At 46.8% G+C, this 20,971-nt stretch overlaps 1 protein-coding gene across 1 annotated transcript in view; it reads right to left on the bottom strand.

The window, feature by feature from the left end:
* Positions 1-3,950: 3,950 nt before the first annotated feature.
* LOC126176533 (tyrosine decarboxylase-like) overlaps positions 3,951-20,971 on the bottom strand; it is a 198,120-nt gene continuing 181,099 nt past the window's right edge. Inside the window, exon 7 of the mRNA XM_049923690.1 lies at positions 3,951-4,303. Coding sequence (XP_049779647.1) covers positions 3,951-4,303 — 353 coding nt within the window. The remainder of the gene's footprint in view (positions 4,304-20,971) is intronic.

Genomic DNA, 20,971 nt, shown 5'->3' with positions numbered 1-20,971 from the left:
AAAAGCAACGTCTTCTTTCTTCACCTTCACTCTTGAGCAGAATTTACCAAATAAAGTTTTCTTGTATGTGTTGAATTCAGCTTGAATTTCTCCCAAGCTTATTGGTTGTTCTTTTGTTTCTTTCAGCACTGAATTGATACAATGTTGTTGAGCGTCAGCATGCATATAATTCACTAGGAGATAGACTAAAATTTCTTTATATACACTTCGAACACAAAGCAACCATCTGTTCAGTCTTTCCAGCACAATGAGTAGCACCCTCTGTAGACCAAACAAGTTCGTAATAGTGGAGTGCTGTAAATAAATGGACCAACCACCTGATCTCTGCATGAGTGCCATGCCATCATACAGCAATGTTGCTGACAGTATCAGGCCGCCACAGCAAATCTCCAGGGGAGGGCGGGAAGGATCATATTCCGTAATCATCTGTTGATTACTGTAGGGCTCTGCATTACACAGTTCATCCCACTCAGACTTTGTGAACCTCACTTTAACACCTCTCAGTGCATTTTCAATCTCTAGTGCTGTGCACCAGTCATTCCCCACTGATGCTTCTGTATATATATTTAAGCGCTTTGAGGTGCTGGTTGTTACACTGTAACTTGGACTGAGTAGCATTAGAGAACTGGAAAGAATTGGCAGTTTCTCATCCACCAAATCTGCACCATACTTTGCAGTAACACTGGAATGTTCTGGGACGGCACATGTGTTGGAGACCAGTGCTGACCTGCACTGTGTGGAGAAGAACCACCAGCACACTTTGTCTGAGATTCAGGGGTGGCTGGGCATCTTCATTACACAAATCAATGAGCGGGATGGATAATAGCAACTCGTCCTGTTTCAACATGCTGACCAGGTGTGCAACAGGCAGATGCTGGCAAGCTGGTAGCTACCACTGCTGCCAGTCTGGATACCCTGGAGGTCGCTGCACGTTCTGACAAGCTGGTGAGTGCTGCTGCTGCAGGTCCTGACAAGATGGGGCCACAGCTGGTCCACATACGCAGAAACCCAATGAACAGAGAAGTAGGAGAAACAATAAGCATCCATAGACAAAGACATGGAGCTAAACAGAGAACCACTACATGCAGTAATAGTAGCAAAAGACATGTAATGGGTACTCACTCATTCATTTCTTCTGTGAGACATGGCAGATGAGGATCTTGACTGCTGCTGATGCTTCATGGCTAGCACTACTCCACTGACATACTGGTGGACTGCCCCATTCACCTTATATCACCATGCTGTCAAGATCATGTGACTGGATGTAGCATTCCTGCATTCTTATTGGCCCATTCCAATTTTCAGGTGAGGAGGGGGGAATGCTGCGTTCCTACTGGCTACATGAGAAGGAGTAAATCTCATTTCCAGCACTCCCTGTGGAAGTTTTGTGAACTAGCTCAGTCAGTCTGGGATTGTTGGTGAAGAACACACATTCGTCTCAGAGACATATTAACAGGGCATTTCAAAAAAGACAGACAGTTCCAGCACAGACAGTCATCTGCATGGACTGCAAAATAGATCTTCAACCTATCATGATGTATCATCATTGTTTGCTTCAAAGTATTCTTCTTATGCTCATCCATTATATTTCTTTTCTAATACTCATGTAGGAGATATGGATGCAGTCCTCAACTGCATGCTTTCATGTAGTACATCTATTAAAATAGTTCCTGGTTGTCACCAGCGTCTCCTCAATTCTACACATTCTGAACAAGATTACTTAACCAGAGTGGATGGCCATCCCACCTCTTGTGCTTCGGAAGACTGAATGGAATTTTCATGGAAGGTCTATGGTTTCAGCACAAGCATCTATCAGCATGAGTTGCGAAATGTAACTTCAGTCCTTCCCACTGCATCTTAATTATTTGATTAAGTATATTATTACACTTATTCAGTGTCTGCAATTTCCAAGCATCATGCAGTGACCTTTGAGTGCAGTCCTCAGCTGCATTTTTACAACCAATATGGCTGTTGAACTTTTCTCTGTCTGGCACAACATCTCTTCCATTGTACACATCACACAATGTAAAATGTCCATCCTATCTGGCAGCTCAGCACAGACTGTAGCTTCTCAGTAGCGGAGGAGGAAGGAGAAAGTGGGGGAGGGGAGGGGTGGCAGAGGCGAACAGTACTCTCTGGTGGATGTAGTGCAAACTAGCTCAGTCGGTCCCTACATGTCGAGATGAACACACGCGTATCTGTGTTAGGTTACTAGAGGCAGCCCAATTGAGCCATAAATAAATATCATAAATTAAATACCCTACCTTCCTCTCCAGCACAGAATTACCATTCCTCACAAAAATAAATACAGTAGAGTCACCTTACCTTTGGCAGCTGGACAAGACTGATCATTTACCACATTCCAGTGGTGTGGTGGTGGTTGGGTAGCGAGTGACATTATAGGAGTGGGGGAGGAGTGTGGGAGATAGGTTAGTGGAGGTAGCTCAACTGACCCATTTTCCCATCAAAATTTGATTTTCACACCATGACGTCAGTGCGACATTGCCACATCTACGGCCGCCATCTTGGATTCGCCATCTTGAATACATTTGGCAACAATGCAAGCAGCACCAGAAGCTGCCTAGCACCACTACTATCTATGTCACTCAGCAAAATCTACTGGCTACTCCTCATTGCCCTAAAATAATGAAATTTGGCAAAAAGCAAGGTCTCACGGTACAAGTAAAAGGAAAAATCCAAAATTGTTAATTTGTAATTATATTACACAAAAAATATTTCTTTTGTCATTTGTTATCCGTTTTCAAACTTGAAATTAAACTTTATCGAAAGTCTTAGACTCCCTGGGGGCTGATCTCTTGCCAGTATCATTGTCGATAACATGCGAAAATCTCAATATCATCGATTCCCAGTATGGATAAACTGTACACATACGTAACTAAGTTTGTATGGAACCCTGAGAGCGCGAGTTCTACTCGCACCCAGTCAGTTTTAATACACTTTCGTTGCAGATAATTCTGATGATGCCCCAAAGGGCGAGATGTGTCATTAAATAACCATTATTTTTCAACCAAGACTTCCGTTTTGAAATAATTCGAAATGGTTGCTGTACCAGACAGCCAATGGATTGGAAAAGATTTTACTAACTGAAACTTCCTGGCAGATTAAAACTGTGTGCCCGACTGAGACTCGAACTCGAAACCTTTGCCTTTTGCGGGCAAGTGCTCTACTATCTGAGCTACCGAAGCACGACTCATTCCCGGTCCTAACAGCATTACTTCTACCAGTATCTCGTCTCCTACCTTCCAAACTTTACAGAAGCTCTCCTGCGAACCTTGCAGAACTAGCACTCCTGAAAGAAAGGATACTGCGGAGACATGGCTTAGCCACAGACTGGGGGATGTTTCCAGAATGAGATTTTCACTCTGCAGCGGAGTGTGCGCTGATATGAAACTTCCTGGCAGATTAAAACTGTGTGCCCGACCAAGACTCGAACTCGGGACCTTTGCCTTTCGCGGGCAAGTGCTCTACCATCTGAGCTACCGAAGCACGACCCACGCCCCGTCCTCACAGCTTTACTTCTGCCAGTACCTCGTCTCCCACCTTCCAAACTTTACAGAAGCTCTCCTGCGAACCTTGCTGGCAGAAGTAAAGCTGTGAGGACGGGCCGTGAGTCGTGCTTGGGTAGCTCAGTTGGTAGAGCACTTGCCCGCGAAAGGCAAAGGTCCCGACTTCGAGTCTCGGTCGGGCACACAGTTTTAATTTGCCAGGAAGTTTCATATCAGCGCACACTCCACTGCAGAGTGAAAATCTCATTCTGGATTTTACTAACTGTTAGTGACTGATATAATGAAACTTTTAAAATATACTAGTTTTTTTGAGTCGGTGACAGAATATTTTAATCACTTGTAATATTGCAGTACAGTACAGGAGTCAGTTACGTAGTTACACACAGTTCCCATCGACTTCAGGGAGAATACCGACCGAGTCGTTCAGAGTTCTAGCGACGCGACGAGGTCACTGAGGTCGACGTGTTCGACAATGTCGTCGTCTGTGCTGGGAACGAAGTACGGCGAGCCGCCGCCCTGCAGCATCGGCCGTTCGCGCATCTGCTGCAGCTCGGCCGGCGGCACGGACACGGTGTGGGTGAGGTAGCGCAGGGCGCACAGCTGCAGATGGCGGTCCCCACTGCGCCGCCGGGTGCGGCCGAAGGTGCTGGAGCGCCGACTCAAACCGCCTCCAGAGGACTCCACGCCCAGCGAGCCCAGCGACGCCTTCGTGATGCTCACATACTGCGCATGCTCGATCTTCTCCAGGCACCGCTCCACTGTCCTCGCCGTCCGATCTGCGCCAAACATGTGCACACATTTCCTGTTTACAGTTTTTGGGACAGATGATAGGATCTCCTACTCTGTAGGAATCAGCATGGGTTTCGAAAAAGACGATCGTGTGAAACCCAGTTCGTGCTATTCGTCCACGAGACTCAGAGGGCCATAGACACGGGTTCCCAGGTAGATGCCGTCTTTCTTGACTTCCGCAAGGCGTTCGATACAGTTCCCCACAGTCGTTTAATGAACAAAGTAAGAGCATATGGACTATCAGACCAATTGTGTGATTGGATTCTAGAATTGCTAGATAACAGCACACACCATGTCATTCTCAATGGAGAGAAATCTTCCGAAGTAAGAGTGACTTCAGGTGTCCCGCAGGGGAGTGTCGTAGGACAATATACATAAATGACCTTGTGGATAACATCGGAAGTTCACTGAGGCTTTTTGCGGATGATGCTGTGGTACATAGAGAGGTTGTAACAATGGAAAATTGTACTGAAACGCAGGAGGATCTGCAACGAATTGACACATGGTGTAGGGAATGGCAACTGAATCTCATTGTAGACAAGCGTAATGTGCTGCGAATACATAGAAAGAAAGATCCTTTATGATTTAGCTACAATATAGCAGGTCAGCAACTGGAAGCAGTTAATTCCATAAATTATCTGGGAGTAGGCATTAGGCGTGATTTAAAATGGACGGCCGGAGTGGCCGTGCGGTTCTAGGCGCTACAGTCTGGAGCCGAGCGACTTCTACGGTCGCAGGTTCGAATTCTGCCTCGGGCATGGATGTGTGTGATGTCCTTAGGTTAGTTAGGTTTAATTAGTTCTAAGTTCTAGGCGACTGATGACCTCAGAAGTTAAGTCGCATAGTGCTCAGAGCCATTTGAACCATTTAAAAAGGAATGATCATATAAAGTTGATCGTCGGTAAAGCAGATGCCAGACTGAGATTCATTGGAGGAATCCTAAGGAAATGCAATCCGAAAACAAAGGAAGTAGGCTGAAGTACACTTATTCGCCCACTGCTTGAATATCGCTCACCAGTGTGGGATCCGTACCAGATAGGGTTGATAGAAAAGATAGATAAGATCCAACGGAGAGCAGCGCGCTTCGTTACAGTATCATTTAGTAATAGCGAAAGCGGGAGAGATGCTCAGTAGCTCGGTAGGGGCTTTTGTTGAAGTTTCGAGAACATACCTTCACCGAGGAGTACAGAGGCATATCGTCCACGAACAATACGAGACTGGAATAGAAGGGAGAACCAATAGAGGTACTCAAAGTATCCTCTGCCACACACTGTCAGGTGGCTTGCGGAGTATGGAAGTATGGATGTACATTTCGATGTAGATAAGCACGCCTAGACCGTCATACACTCTGAGACGACGAGAACCACACATGAGGACATGTACAGATGGTGGTAGTATCGCATATACAAGGTATAAAAGGGCAGTGCATTGGCAGAGCTGTCATTTCCACTCAGGGAAAGGTTTCGGACGTCATTATGGCTGCACTACGGGAGTTAACAGACTTTGAACGCGGAATGGTGGTTAGAGCTAGATGCGTGGGACACTCCATTTCGGAAATCGTTAGGGAATTCAGTATTCAGAGATCCACACTGTCGAGAGAGTGCCGACAATACCAAATTTCAGGCATTACCCCTCTCACCACCGACAACACAGTTGCCTTCACTTAACGACTGAGAGCAGCGGCGTTTGCGTGGAGTTGTCAGCGCTAACAAGCAACGCTGCCTGAAATACACTACTGGCCATTAAAATTGCTACACCTCGAAGATAACGTGCTACAGACGCGAAATTTAACCGACAGAAAGAAGATGCTGTGATATGCAAATGATTAGCTTTTCAGAACATTCACACGAGGTTGGCACCGGTGGCGACACCTACAACGTGCTGACATGAAAAAAGTTTCCAACCGATTTCTCATACACAAACAGCAGTTGACCGGCGTTGCCTGGTGAAACGTTGTTGTGATGCCTCGTGTAAGGAGGAGAAATACGTACCATCACGTTTCCGACATTCTGGCCTATCGCGATTGCGGTTTATCGTATCGCGACATTGCTGCTCGCGTTGGTCGAGGTCCAATGACTGTTAGCAGAATATCGAATCGGAGGGTTCAGGAGGGTAATACGGAACGCCGTGCTGGATCCCAACGGCCTCGTATCATTAGCAGTCGAGATGAGAGGCATCTTATCCGCATGGCTGTAACGGGTCGTGCAGCCACGTCTCGATCCCTGAGTCCACAGATGGGGACGTTAGCAAGACAACAACCATCTGCACGACCAGTTCGACCACGTTTGCAGCAGCTTGGACTACAGCTCGGTGACCATGGCTGCGGTTACCCTTGACGCAACATCACAGACAGGAACGCCTGCGATGGTGTACTCAATGACGAACCTGGGTGCACGAATGGCAAAACGTCATTTTTTCGGATGAATCCAAGTTCTGTTTACAGAATCATGATGGTCGCATCCGTGTTTGGCGACATTTCGGTGGACGCACATTGGAAGCGTGTATTCGTCTTCGCCATACTGGCGTATCATCAAGAGTGAGGGTATGGGGTGCCATTGGTTATACGTCTCGGTCACCTCTTGTTCGCATTGACGGCACTTTGAACAGTGGACGTTACATTTCAGATGTGTTACGACCCGTGGCTCTACCCTTCATTCGATCCCTGCGAAACCCTACATTTCAGGAGGATAATGCACGACCGCATGTTGCAGGTCCTGTACGGGCCGTTCTGGATACAGAAAATGTTCGACTGCTGCCCTGGCCAGCACATTCTACAGATTTCTCACCAATGGGAAACGTTGGTCAATGGTGGCCGAGCTACTGGCTCGTCACAATACGCTAGTCACTACTCTTGATGAACTGCGATATCGTGTTGAAGCTGCATGGGCAGCTGTGTCTGTACACGCTATCCAAGCTCTGTTTGACTCAATGCCCAGGCGTATGAAGGCCGTTAGTACGGCCAGAGGTGATTGTTCTGGGTACTGATTTCTCAGGATCTATGCACCCAAATTGCGTGAAAATGTAATGACATATCAGTTCTAGTATAATATAAATGTCCAATGAATACCCGTTTATCATCTGCATTTGTTCTTGATGTAGCAATTTTAATGACCAGTAGTGTAACCGCATATATCAAAGTGGGACGTACAACGAACGTTTCTGTTATGGCAGTGTGGTGAAATGGGGATGGCAACAGACGACCAACGCGAGTGGCTATGATAACAGCGCAATATCGCCTGCAGATCCTCTCATGGGCTCGTCGCCATATCGATAGGACCCTAGGCGTCTGAAAAAACGTGGTCTTTTCAGATGCGTCTCGATTTCAGTTGGCAAGAGCTGATAGTGGGGTTCGAGTGTGGCGCAGACCCACGAAGCCATGTATGCGAGATGTCAACAAGGCATTGTGCAAGCTGGTACTGGCTTCATAAAGGTGTGGGCTGCCTTTTCCATGGAATGGACAGGGTCCTCTGGTCCCATTGAACCGATCATTGACTGGAAATGGTTATGTTCGGTTTCTTGGAGATCATTTTCAGCCATTCATGGACTTCATGTTCTAAAACAACGATAGAATGTATATGTATGACAATGAGCCGTGTCATTGGGCCACAATTGTTCTGGACAGTTCGAGCGAATGATTTGGCCACCCAGATCGCCCGACATGAATACCATCGAATATTTATGCGACATAATTGAGAGTTGAGTTTGTGTACAAAATCCTGCACAGTCAACTCTTTCGGTGTTATTGACGTTTATGGACGCAAATGGCTCCGTATTTCTGCAGAGGACTTCCAACGACTTGCCGGCCAGAGTGGCCGAGCGGTTCTAGGCGCTACAGTCTGGAACCGCGCGACTGCTACGGTCGCAGGTTCGCATCCTGCCTCGGGCATGGATGTGTGTGATGTCCTTAGGTTAGTTAGGTTTAAGTAGTTCTAAGTTCTAGGGGACTGATGACCTCAGATGTTAAGTCCCATAGTGCTCAGAGCCATTTGAACCATTTTCCAACGACTTGTTGACTCCATGCCAAGTCGAGTTGCTAAATTAAGTCGGGCAAAAGGAGGTCCACCTCGATATTAGGAGGTATCCCATAACATTTGTCACCTCAGCGGACGTTTTACAGACATAATCTCTTGAAACACGTAGACTGATGAGCCAAAACATTGTGAGTAGTGCCAATAGCAACGTTGAAAAAGGTCTGGTTGAGTTATGGGCACGTGATACGGTAGGGGAACTACCTCCAGGGTTTCAGAACACGACAGCGTGAAAACTGCAACACATATAGAAAATTGACATATATTGGATGATTATAATTAAAGTGCAGCTACTCTCAGAGGTCCATTAGGAAATACTCTGCAATAAGCGACTTTGACAAAGAACAGATAGTTATGGCCCGGCACCTGGAAACGAACCTCTTCAAAACGTCGAAGCTGATCGACTGTTCCGATACTACTGTCGTGTGCCGGCCGCGGTGGTCTAGCGGTTCTGGCGCTGCAGTCCGGAACCGCGGGACTGCTACGGTCGCAGGTTCGAATCCTGCCTCGGGCATGGATGTGTGTGATGTCCTTAGGTTAGTTAGGTTTAAGTAGTTCTAAGTTCTAGGGGACTTATGACCTAAGATGTTGAGTCCCATAGTGCTCAGAGCCATTTGAACCATTTTTACTACTGTCGTGAATGTTTATGGAAAGTGGTTACAGGATGGTGGAAAGACGAGTAGACATAGAACGAAGAGGTCGGAGTCTTGATCGCTATTATAACAGGACGGGCGAGAACAGAGTACAATGCCACTGCGGGCATGTGTTTTGGAGCGCGCCGTTCAATGCATATTGTCAAACATGCGGCTCCGCGGTAAACGACCTCTATATTGATGCAAGGACATCGTCAATCACGATGGCAGTGTGCTCGGAATCATCGAGATTGGACCATGGAACAATGGGAACGTTTTGCCTGGTTGGATGAGTCGCGTTTATTGTCACATTGGTTCGATGCTCGTGTCCAGACAAGCCGTCATCCAAGCGAATGGCTGTTCGAAACATGCACCATGCCACGGATGCAGTCAGCGTTATCTTACGGGAAACAATCATCTGGGCTTCCATGGGACCTGTGGTAGCAGTCGAAGACACCATGACATCTGTGGACCACGTGGACATCATTGAGTACCACCTGCGTGCCATTGTGCCTGGAGTCTTCCCCACCAGCGACAGTGTTTTCCAGCAGCGTAACTGTCTGTGTCATAATACTAGAATCGTGCTACAATTGTTTGAGGACCATGATAGTGATCTCACGTTGATGTGTGTTACCAAATGCGCCTGATCTCAACCTGATGGAACACATCTGGGACGCTGTTGGGTGGACCGTTATTTACGAGAATTGCGCTACCTGTGCGTAGGAATCTGGTAGCAAATGTCTTCGGAAAGCTACTAAGGACTTATCGAATCCATGACACGCAGCATCACTGCTGTGTTGCGTTCCATTAGTCGACCAACACGCTGTTAAGCAGACAGTCGTTATCTTTTGGCTGATCAGTCAATTGATTCACAGTTCATTTTAAAATTATCATGTCTTAAAGCCAATATTTTGTTTGCAGCTTATATAAAAACGCTGAAACTCATACTATAAGAGGCAGTCAAACGAAAACGAGGCATGCAAAAAAGTAAGTAAGCTGCTTATTATTTCAAGAGTAATCGCCATGGCTGTTATCACAGTTATCCCACCGAGAGACAAGAAGGTCAATACTTTGATGGAAAAATCTTTGTAGTTGCCTACGAAAGCATCATTGTGTCCAGGCGTGCACCTCTTCGTTCGAAGTAAATCGACGGCCACGAATGTCTTTCTTAAGGGCTTCAAAACATGTAACTCGTATGGTGAGGAATCGGAACTGTGCGGCGAATGCATAAGGGCTTCCCAGCAAAACTTCTGCAGCTTAGTGGACCCATCGACGTGCTACCAAGATTGTTTCGACTACGCTGCATTTTCCACACAGTCCCGATCTCTCCCCATGCAATTTTAACATTTTTGCAGCCCTGAAGAAATACATTTGTTTCAGCCGAAGAGGTGCACGCCTGCTTACAATCATAGTTCTGTAGGTAACAGCAGGCATTTTTCCATGAAGGCATTGACCGTCATGTCTCACAGCCGGGTAAATGTACACTCCTGGAAATGGAAAAAAGGACACATTGACACCGGTGTGTCAGACCCACCATACTTGCTCCGGACACTGCGAGAGGGCTGTACAAGCAATGATCACACGCACGGCACAGCGGACACACCAGGAACCGCGGTGTTGGCCGTCGAATGGCGCTAGCTGCGCAGCATTTGTGCACCGCCGCCGTCAGTGTCAGCCAGTTTGCCGTGGCATACGGAGCTCCATCGCAGTCTTTAACACTGGTAGCATGCCGCGACAGCGTGGACGTGAACCGTATGTGCAGTTGACGGACTTTGAGCGAGGGCGTATAGTGGGCATGCGGGAGGCCGGGTGGACGTACCACCGAATTGCTCAACACGTGGGGCGTGAGGTCTCCACAGTACATCGATGTTGTCGCCAGTGGTCGGCGGAAGGTGCACGTGCCCGTCGACCTGGGACCGGACCGCAGCGACGCACGGATGCACGCCAAGACCGTAGGATCCTACGCAGTGCCGTAGGGGACCGCACCGCCACTTCCCAGCAAATTAGGGATACTGTTGCTCCTGGGGTATCGGCGAGGACCATTCGCAACCGTCTCCATGAAGCTGGGCTACGGTCCCGCACACCGTTAGGCCGTCTTCCGCTCACGCCCCAACATCGTGCAGCCTGCCTCCAGTGGTGTCGCGACAGGCGTGAATGGAGGGACGAATGGAGACGTGTCGTCTTCAGCGATGAGAGTCGCTTCTGCCTTGGTGCCAATGATGGTCGTATGCGTGTTTGGCGCCGTGAAGGTGAGCGCCACATTCAGGACTGCATACGACCGAGCCACACAGGGCCAACACCCGGCATCATGGTGTGGGGAGCGATCTCCTACACTGGCCGTACACCACTGGTGATCGTCGAGGGGACACTGAATAGTGCACGGTACATCCAAACCGTCATCGAACCCATCGTTCTACCATTCCTAGACCGGCAAGGGAACTTGCTGTTCCAACAGGACAATGCACGTCCGCATGTATCCCGTGCCACCCAACGTGCTCTAGAAGGTGTAAGTCAACTACCCTGGCCAGCAAGATCTCCGGATCTGTCCCCCATTGAGCATGTTTGGGACTGGATGAAGCGTCGTCTCACGCGGTCTGCACGTCCAGCACGAACGCTGGTCCAACTGAGGCGCCAGGTGGAAATGGCATGGCAAGCCGTTCCACAGGACTACATCCAGCATCTCTACGATCGTCTCCATGGGAGAATAGCAGCCTGCATTGCTGCGAAAGGTGGATATATACTGTACTAGTGCCGACATTGTGCATGCTCTGTTGCCTGTGTCTATGTGCCTGTGGTTCTGTCAGTGTGATCATGTGATGTATCTGACCCCAGGAATGTGTCAATAAAGTTTCCCCTTCCTGGGACAATGAATTCACGGTGTTCTTATTTCAATTTCCAGGAGTGTATTAATAGTTATGGCGATCTGTTTTATTTTTACTTGACTGCCACTTATAAATCAGAAGCAATAAATCTACTCAATTAACAATAGTAATTGGTGTTAAGAAGAGAAGATAAAGAAGACAGGAAAGGTAAAAGCTGTAAAGGGTCTTGCCACCAACATAGTCCAGGTAAAGAGTATACTGATGCAATAGCTCCGTACTTAACAATCATGTACAACCCCACGCTAGACGAAAAATCAATATCCAAAGAGTATTCGAGTATTTAGTATTCAAGAAAGGCGATAGGAGTAATCCTCTAAATTACAGGCGCAATTCATTACTGTCAATAGGCAACAAGATTTTGAAACACATATTATGTTCGAACATTATGAATTATTTCGAAGAGAACGTTCTACTGACACGGAGCCAACACGGATTTAGAAAACATCAGTATTGTGAAACACAACTAGCTCTTTATTCAGAGGAAGTGTTGAGTGCTATCGACAAGGGATTTCAAATTGATTCCGTACTTCTAGAACTCCAGCAGGCTTTCAACAACGTACCTCTCAAGCGGCTTGTAATCAGATTGCGTGCTAATGGAATATCATATCAGTTATGCGACTGGAGCTCACAATTCTTAGTAACTGATGATAAGTCATGGAGTAAAACAGAAGCAATTTATGGCGTTCCACAAGTTACTGTTGTAGGTCCTCTGTTGCTCCTTGTCTATATAAACGATATAAGAGACAATCTGGGCTGCTGTCTTTGGTTGTTTGCAGATGATGCTGTCGTTTATCCTCTAGTAAAATCATCAGAAAATCAAAACAAACTGAGAAACGATTTAGAAAAGATATCTGTATGCTGCGAAAACTGGTAGTTACCCTAAATAATTAAGTGCGAGGTCATCCACATGATTGGTGAAAGGAATCCGTTAAACTTGAGTTACACGACAAATCTATCAAATCTAGAGGCCGTAAATTCAACTAAATACCTAGGAATTACTACTACGAAAAACTTAAACTGCTAAGAACACACAGAAAATGTTGTGGGGAAGGCAAACCAAAGGCTGCGTTTTATTGGCAGAACATTTAGAAAATGTAACAGATCTACTAAAGAGACTGCCTACACTATGCTTGTCCGTCCACTTTTGGAGTACCGCTGCGCGGTTGGGATCCTTACCAGATAGAATTAACGGAGTACATCGAGAAGTTCAAAGAAGATCTCCACGTTTGGTATTATCGCGAAATAGGGGAGACAGTGTCACCGACATCACACTGGATTTGATGTCGACATAATTAAAACAAAGGCGTTTTTCCTTGCGGTGGAATCTTTTCACGAAATTTCAATCACCAGGTTTCTCCTCCTAATGCGAAAATATTTTGTTGACGCCAACCTATATAGGGAGAAACGATCATCGTAATAAAAAAATGGTTCAAATGGCTCTGAGCACTATGGGACTTAACTTCTGAGGTCATCAGTCCCCTAGAACTTAGAACTACTTAAACCGAACTAACCTAAGGACATCACACACATCCATGCCCGAGGCAGGATTCGAACCTGCGACCGTAGCGGTCACGCGGTTCCAAACTGAAGCGCTTAGAACCGCACGGCCACACCGGCCGGCGATCGTCGTAATAAAAGAAGGGAAATCTGAGCTCGCACGGAAAGATATGGTTGTTCGTTTTTCCCGCATGCTTTTCGAGATTGGAGTAGTAGAGGATTACGGTGAAAGTGGTTCGATGAACTCTCTGCGAGGCACTAAAGTGAGATTTGCAGAGTATCCATGTAGGTGTAGAAAAACATTGAGCCCTTTGTGCCCAGACGGCAGGTGTTTGTTGTGACCTATGTATGTATGGTTTACGCTTAGTTTGGTTGTTCGTCTGGTCTATGTGAATTCTTGCAGTTATGGTAGCTTTTGCTATTAGTATGGTCGTGTCGTTTGATTTGCTCATTGTTCATCGTTTGTTCTAAAAGCTGCTCGTTTTCGACTGGAGTGTCAGCGTTATTCTCATGTGAAGTGTCTTCACTCGATTCCCTGAAGCTGCTGATGGCTGTGTTGTCCGTCTGTATGAACGTCTTTGTCTATATTATATATGTGGTGTTCTGTGTATATCGTCTACAGTAGTATTTCGTTGAGTCTATTTTCTACCGTTTTTAGTGTTAATACGATGTTTTCGCGTGTCACGTGCTGCTGTCATCACTGTCGAGGACGTGACAGTGGAAGAGTGTTTGTTCCTGGAACACTAGAGATCCATATTCTCCACATGTGTGTTTAGGTTTCTGATTGAAGTTTGTAAGGTACAGGTGCGGAGGATAAGTTCCAAGTCAGAAAACTGATCATTCTCCAGCGGAAGAAGAAGCCCCAACCAAGGCGAAGGCAAAGAGAGAGAGAGAGAGAGAGAGGAAGATAGTGAGAGTGTGAAAGCGAGAGAGAGAGAGAGAGAGAGAGAGAGAGAGAGAGGGAGAGGGAGAGGGAGAAAGAGAGAGAGGGAGAAGTCATCCGAACAAATCAGAAGATACTACAGAAATGGTTTCGTTACAGAAATTGGTCAGATCATTTAACAACGACCGTGGATATTATTTTAAAATTTAAGTTTTCCGTGGTTTTTATAAACCTCTTCAGGCAAATCTCTGGATGGTCCCTTCAACAAAGCTGTGGCCGCTCACCTGTCTTCTCCTCACTGAGGAAGGAAGGAAACTAGAGGTCAAACTACAGGTCATCACAGACGTAGAACACCCTCGGGTTATGGAAGGATGGGGAAGGAACTCGGGAGTGCCCTTTTCAAAGGAACCATCCCGGAATTTTCCTGGAGATAATATGGGAAATAACGGAAAACTTAAATCTTGATGGCCGCATGGGGATCTGAACCATCCTCCTTCCGAATGCACTTTCAGTGTGCTAACCGTTGCCCCAACTCGCTCCAGACAGAACTAAACCCTCCACACATTGCGGGTAAACGTTTCATTCGATCGTCAGCGCACTTGACACTTTGCATAATTTGCAAAATCTCGACTCTTCGGACCGCATTACTCGCTTCCGGTCAGCTACCAAGCAGTTTCCGTGTTAAAGCAACAGTCAGTCTTGGTAACAGTGCCATCTCTGCCATGTGTTGGAAATGTTTCTGTGTTGTCTGGTCCATTTAAAAGACGCACCTTCATGCATCACTGAGACCAATGGCCTCCTGCGAGATACTTGATGTCAAGCGTACAGTGCATGAGCTTCCTTTACATACTCTTCCTTTCGCATGGTCGCTCGGAAACTGGTAGCGGCAATTTGTATTGGGTTTTAAGCAGACTATCATTTACAAGAAGCAGCACTCGTCTCCTGTCCCTGCCGGTAGCGATTTTTTTACGACAACTGTTCCTTCGCCGTGTTATTAGGGTTGCCCACAAAGTAATGCACCGCATTTTTTTCTTCAACAATTCTTTATTGAACATAATGAGAATTACACACACGAAAAATGGTGTTTTATCTACACAACCTACTTTCCACGTAATCTCCATCCAGTTCTATGGCCTTCCTCCAGCGCAAAACGAGGGCGTGTATGGCCTGTCGGCATCAATCCTTGACCAGTGCTTCACTGTGTGAATCACCTCCTGATCGTCCTGAAACTGTCATCCACGAATAGCATCCTTTAATGGCCCAAACAAGTGGGTGTCCGAGGGAGCTAGGTCAGGTGGACGGGTAACACTGCCCGACCTTATTTTGCGATGTGTTCAGTAGTTCTTAGACTTGTGTGGGGCCGAACGTTATCGCGTTGCAGCAAAACATCTCCTGTGTTGCTGTGGCGCCGAAGTCGCCGGAAGCTCTTCTTGGTTTTCAGTGTGTTGACGTATACTTTGAATTAATGGTACCGCCTTTTGGCATCACATAAATGAGAATTACACCTTCACAGTCCCAGAACACGTTTATCATGACCTTACCAGCGGAAGTATTTGTTTTGCTTGGTAATGCCGCTGTTCCATCGACTGTCGCCTTGTTTTCGGCTCAAAATGGTGAACCCAGGTTTAATCATATGTCACAATCCGGCACAATAGGGCCTCCCCCTCAATTTCAAAACATTGCAGCAAATGAGGACAAATGTTTTTTCTGTGCGATTTGTGATCCACCGTTAGACACCGCGGGACCTATCTTGCACACACTTCTGAATATCCAAGAGTGAGGATAATTGCATCCACGCTTCCTTTGCTGACTGACAGATGCAGAGCCAACTGTTGAGTTGTAATGCGTCTGTCCTCGTGACTGACATCAGCTCGCTGACAGTCGTGGTGTCCCCGACCGCTGCAAATCGTGGATCTCCGCCGAACCATCTTCTGATGCCCTCACCGTCCGTGCCCAGCGACTAACCATACCTCTGTCGACAACAGATGCTCCATAGACTTCGCACAAGCGTTTGTGAATATTCCCCACAGTTTCTTTCTCTACAATGAGAAATTCATGATGGCATGTACATCACCTACAGACGCCATTTTGAAACTGTCCTGCAGCTAAGCTATCTCTTGGAAGTGATGGAAACTTGGCGCGCTCACTCAGGAGACTTCAAATAATGCATACCTACCGTTTCGCATTCGTAGCATTGTTTTCGGGTGAGAAAAAATGTTGTGCATTACTTTCTGGGCAACCCTCGTACATGGCTGTGTGCGGTACATCACTCCTTGGAGGCAGGTGGTCACCCTGGGACGATACACAACACGATAACCCGTTACCATCATTCTGTCACGACTCCAAGTCGACCCACTTCACTGCTCTGCTTCCATACAACAGACTGGCACTTCACTGTCAGGACTTATGGTTCAAATGGCTCTGAACACTATGGGACTTAACTGCTGACGCCATGAGTCCCCTAGAACTTAGAACTACTTAAACCTAACTAACCTAAGGACATCACACACATGCCCGAGGCAGGATGCCAGGACTTATTTCAGCGGTGGGGGGTGGAGCTACATTACTGCTTTGCATCAGTCTACACCCTCTACAGTGCTCCAAAGCGACCAGAGAGATGAAAAATTGTCATGTTCCATGGATTAATGTTTACAAAAACTCGCTAAGAAGTTAAATGTCTCAAATGGGTTACTAGAGTGAGCAATTTTTCTCATCGAAAACATAATTGCATATTAACGCTTTGTATAAAATCTTTTGAATTATACAGGGTGGTCCATTGATAGTGACCGGGCCAAATATCTCAGGAAATAAGCATCAAACGAAAAAACTACCAAGAACGTAACTTGTCTAGCTTGAAGGGGGAAACCAGATGGCGCTATGGTTGGCCCGCTAGATGGCGCTGCCGTAGGTCAAACGGATATCAACTGCGTTTTTTAAAATAGGAAGCCCCATTTTTTATTACATATACGTGTAGCACGTAAAGAAATAAGAAGATTTTGGTTGGACCACTTTTTTCGCTTTGTGATAGATGGCGCTGTAATAGTCACAAACGTATAAGTACGTGGTATCACGTAAGATTCCGCCAGTGCGGACGGTATTTACTTCGTGACACATTACCCGTGTTAACATGGACCGTTTACCAATTGCGGTAAAGGTCGATATCGTGTTGATGTATGGCTATTGTGATCAAAATGCCTAACGGGCGTGTGCCATGTATGCTGCTCGGTATCCTGGACCACATCATCCAAGTGTCCGGACCGTTGCCGGATAGTTACGTTATTTAAGGAAACAGGAAGTGTTCAGCCACATGTGAAACGTCAACCACGACCTGCAACACATGATGATGCCCAAGTAGGCGTTTTAGCTGCTGTCGCGGCTAACCCGCACATCTGTAGCAGACAAATTTCGTGCGGATCGGGGATCTCAAAAACGTCGGTGTTGAGAATGCTACATCAACATCGGTTGCACCCGTACCATATCCCTATGCACCAGGAATTGCATGGCGACGACTTTGAACGACGTGTACAGTTGTGCCACTGGGCACAAGAGAAATTACGGGACGATGACAGATTTTTTGCATGCGTTCTACACTCCTGGAAATGGAAAAAAGAACACATTGACACCGGTGTGTCAGACCCACCATACTTGCTCCAGACACTGCGAGAGGGCTGTACAAGCAATGATCACACGCACGGCACAGCGGACACACCAGGAACCGCGGTGTTGGCCGTCGAATGGCGCTAGCTGCGCAGCATTTATGCACCGCCGTCGTCAGTGTCAGCCAGTTTGTCGTGGCATACGGAGCACAATCGCAGTCTTTAACACTGGTAGCATGCCGCGACAGCGTGGACGTGAACCGTATGTGCAGTTGACGGACTTTGAGCGAGGGCGTATAGTGGGCATGCGGGAGGCCGGGTGGACGTACCGCCGAATTGCTCAACACGTGGGGCGTGAGGTCTCCACAGTACATCGATGTTGTCGCCAGTGGTCGGCGGAAGGTGCACGTGCCCGTCGACCTGGGTCCGGAGCGCAGCGACGCACGGATGCACGCCAAGACCGTAGGATCCTACGCAGTGCCGTAGGGGACCGCACCGCCACTTCCCAGCAAATTAGGGACACTGTTGCTCCTGGGGTATCGGCGAGGACCATTCGCAACCGTCTCCATGAAGCTGGGCTACGGTCCCGCACACCGTTAGGCCGTCTTCCGCTCACGCCCCAACATCGTGCAGCCCGCCTCCAGTGGTGTCGCGACAGGCGTGAATGGAGGGACGAATGGAGACGTGTCGTCTTCAGCGATGAGAGTCGCTTCTGCCTTGGTGCCAATGATGGTCGTATGCGTGTTTGGCGCCGTGCAGGTGAGCGCCACAATCAGGACTGCATACGACCGAGGCACACAGGGCCAACACCCGGCATCATGGTGTGGGGAGCGATCTCCTACACTGGCCGTACACCACTGGTGATCGTCGAGGGGACACTGAATAGTGCACGGTACATCCAAACCGTCATCGAACCCATCGTTCTACCATTCCTAGACCGGCAAGGGAACTTGCTGTTCCAACAGGACAATGCACGTCCGCATGTATCCCGTGCCACCCAACGTGCTCTAGAAGGTGTAAGTCAACTACCCTGGCCATCAAGATCTCCGGATCTGTCCCCCATTGAGCATGTTCTTATTTCAATTTCCAGGAGTGTATTTAGCGACGAAGCGTCATTCACCAAAAGCGGTAACATAAACCGGCATAATAATTATGCACTATTGGGCAACGGAAAATCCACGATGGCTGCGACAAGTGGAACATCAGCGACCTTGGCGGGTTAAAGTATGGTGCGGCGTTGTGGAAGGAAGGATAATTGGCCCCCATTTTATAGATGGCAATCTAAATGGTGCAATGTATGCTGATTTCCTACGTAATGTTCTACCGATGTTAGTACAAGATGTTTCACTGCGTGACAGAATGGCGATGTACTTCCAACATGATAGATGTCCGGCACATAGTTAGCGTGCGGTTGAAACGGTATTGAATAGCATATTTCATGACAGGTGGATTGGTCGTCGAATCTGACGTCCACGGATTTCTTTCTGTGGTGAAAGTTGAAGGATATTTTCTATCGTGATCCACCGACAACGCCTTGAAAACATGCGAACATTACGAACTACTCGCTGCTGAGAGGAATGTCGTTACACGTATTGCCAAATGCACTGAGGTTGACGGAAATCATTTTGAGCATTTACTGCATTAATGTAGTATTTACAGTTAATCACGCTGTAACAGCATGCGTTCTCAGAAATGATAAGTTCACGAAGGTACATGTCTCACACTGGAACAACCGAAATAAAACGTTGAAACGTACCTAAGTTCTGTAGTTTAATTTAAAAAACCTACCTGTTCCCAACTGTTCGTCTAAAATTGTGAGCCATATGTTTGTGACTATTACAGTGCCATCTATCACAAAGCGAAAAAAGTGGTCCAACTAAAACAATCATATTTCTTTACGTACTACACGAATATGTAATAAAATGGGGGTTCCTATTTAAATAAACGCAGTTGATATTCGTTTGACCTATGGCAGCACAATCTAGCGCGTCAACCATAACGCCATCTGGTTTCCCCTTTCAAGCCAGCCGAGTTCCGCTCATTGTAGTTTTTTCGTTTGACGCTTATTTCGTGAGATATTTGGCCCGGCCACGATCAATGGACCACCCTGTATAAGGTGACACAAGGTTTTAGGATCAAAATTATACAGTTGCTGGGGGATTCCAAATTGAGTACTTTGACGTGCGGAACAAACAGTCGGATGTGATTGTTTCACACGCTATGAGGTCTTGAATGAGCAACAAACTCAGAGAATATGTTTGTAAACAGCTAATATTTCATAATAAACTAATTCCTGTTAATTGTTCACTTTAATAAACCTGTCAGCCTGGTGGCTGATAGGAGTACCAGTATCGATAGGAGTGAATGACCTCAGCCGGTACTGACAGTTTTGTCGGTGCAGCCAATACCTTATGCCTTAGCTAGAAGACGACTATGCTTTCACTGCGTTTACGTACTTGTAAATGAAACCGGACATAACATGCAGAGTTCAAGATCTCAGGAATTTATACCTAATTGAGTTCTAAATCCTTTCAGCTTATTGATATTTCAAAGAAGGCACTATTTGCATATAGTATTGAAAGTTAAGGGTAGTAGCGAACGGAAACAAGGGAAGTCTGAAGTCTTCCGATATTTATCGAAACACAGCTACTCCCGTCAGCCACTCCCCCATGAGCTTTCTTAGAGTCCTCGTCGATGACATTGATGGCGCTACCTTTGCAAAACGTGCTCGCAATTGAGTTCGCACTGTTTACGGTTAATGACTGGCTGTCGAAGATGAGTGTTATTCGTTACAAGAAATGGCGAACATCCAACAGGTATAAGACGAAGCCGGGTGCATCAAACGGAAAGTCGAAAACATATGCAGAGAACTACATTACAACAGACTGAAAGCCGTACATTAAAAGCTGTGCTTCAAACCATTCGTTTTCACCATAGTAATAAGTCGCAAAATTACTGCACAGACATTCTGAACCTGGGTTCTCGACTGCTAAGCATGTTAAGCATTCTACTCTCTTTGGCTGGGAAAACGGTTTGCATGCAGTATATATCTTAGGATAACTGATTAATCACGTGTCTATGTGGCATAGTCCGCAGGCAGAATGTCCCTCTAAACCCTTGACAAGGGTACACTATTT

Source organism: Schistocerca cancellata, chromosome 3 (genome assembly GCF_023864275.1).
Source record: "Schistocerca cancellata isolate TAMUIC-IGC-003103 chromosome 3, iqSchCanc2.1, whole genome shotgun sequence".
NCBI classification, from domain to species: Eukaryota; Metazoa; Arthropoda; class Insecta; order Orthoptera; family Acrididae; genus Schistocerca; species Schistocerca cancellata.
Note: the sequence above shows the minus strand (reverse complement) of the source record. Positions and strands in the feature narration are given on the sequence as shown.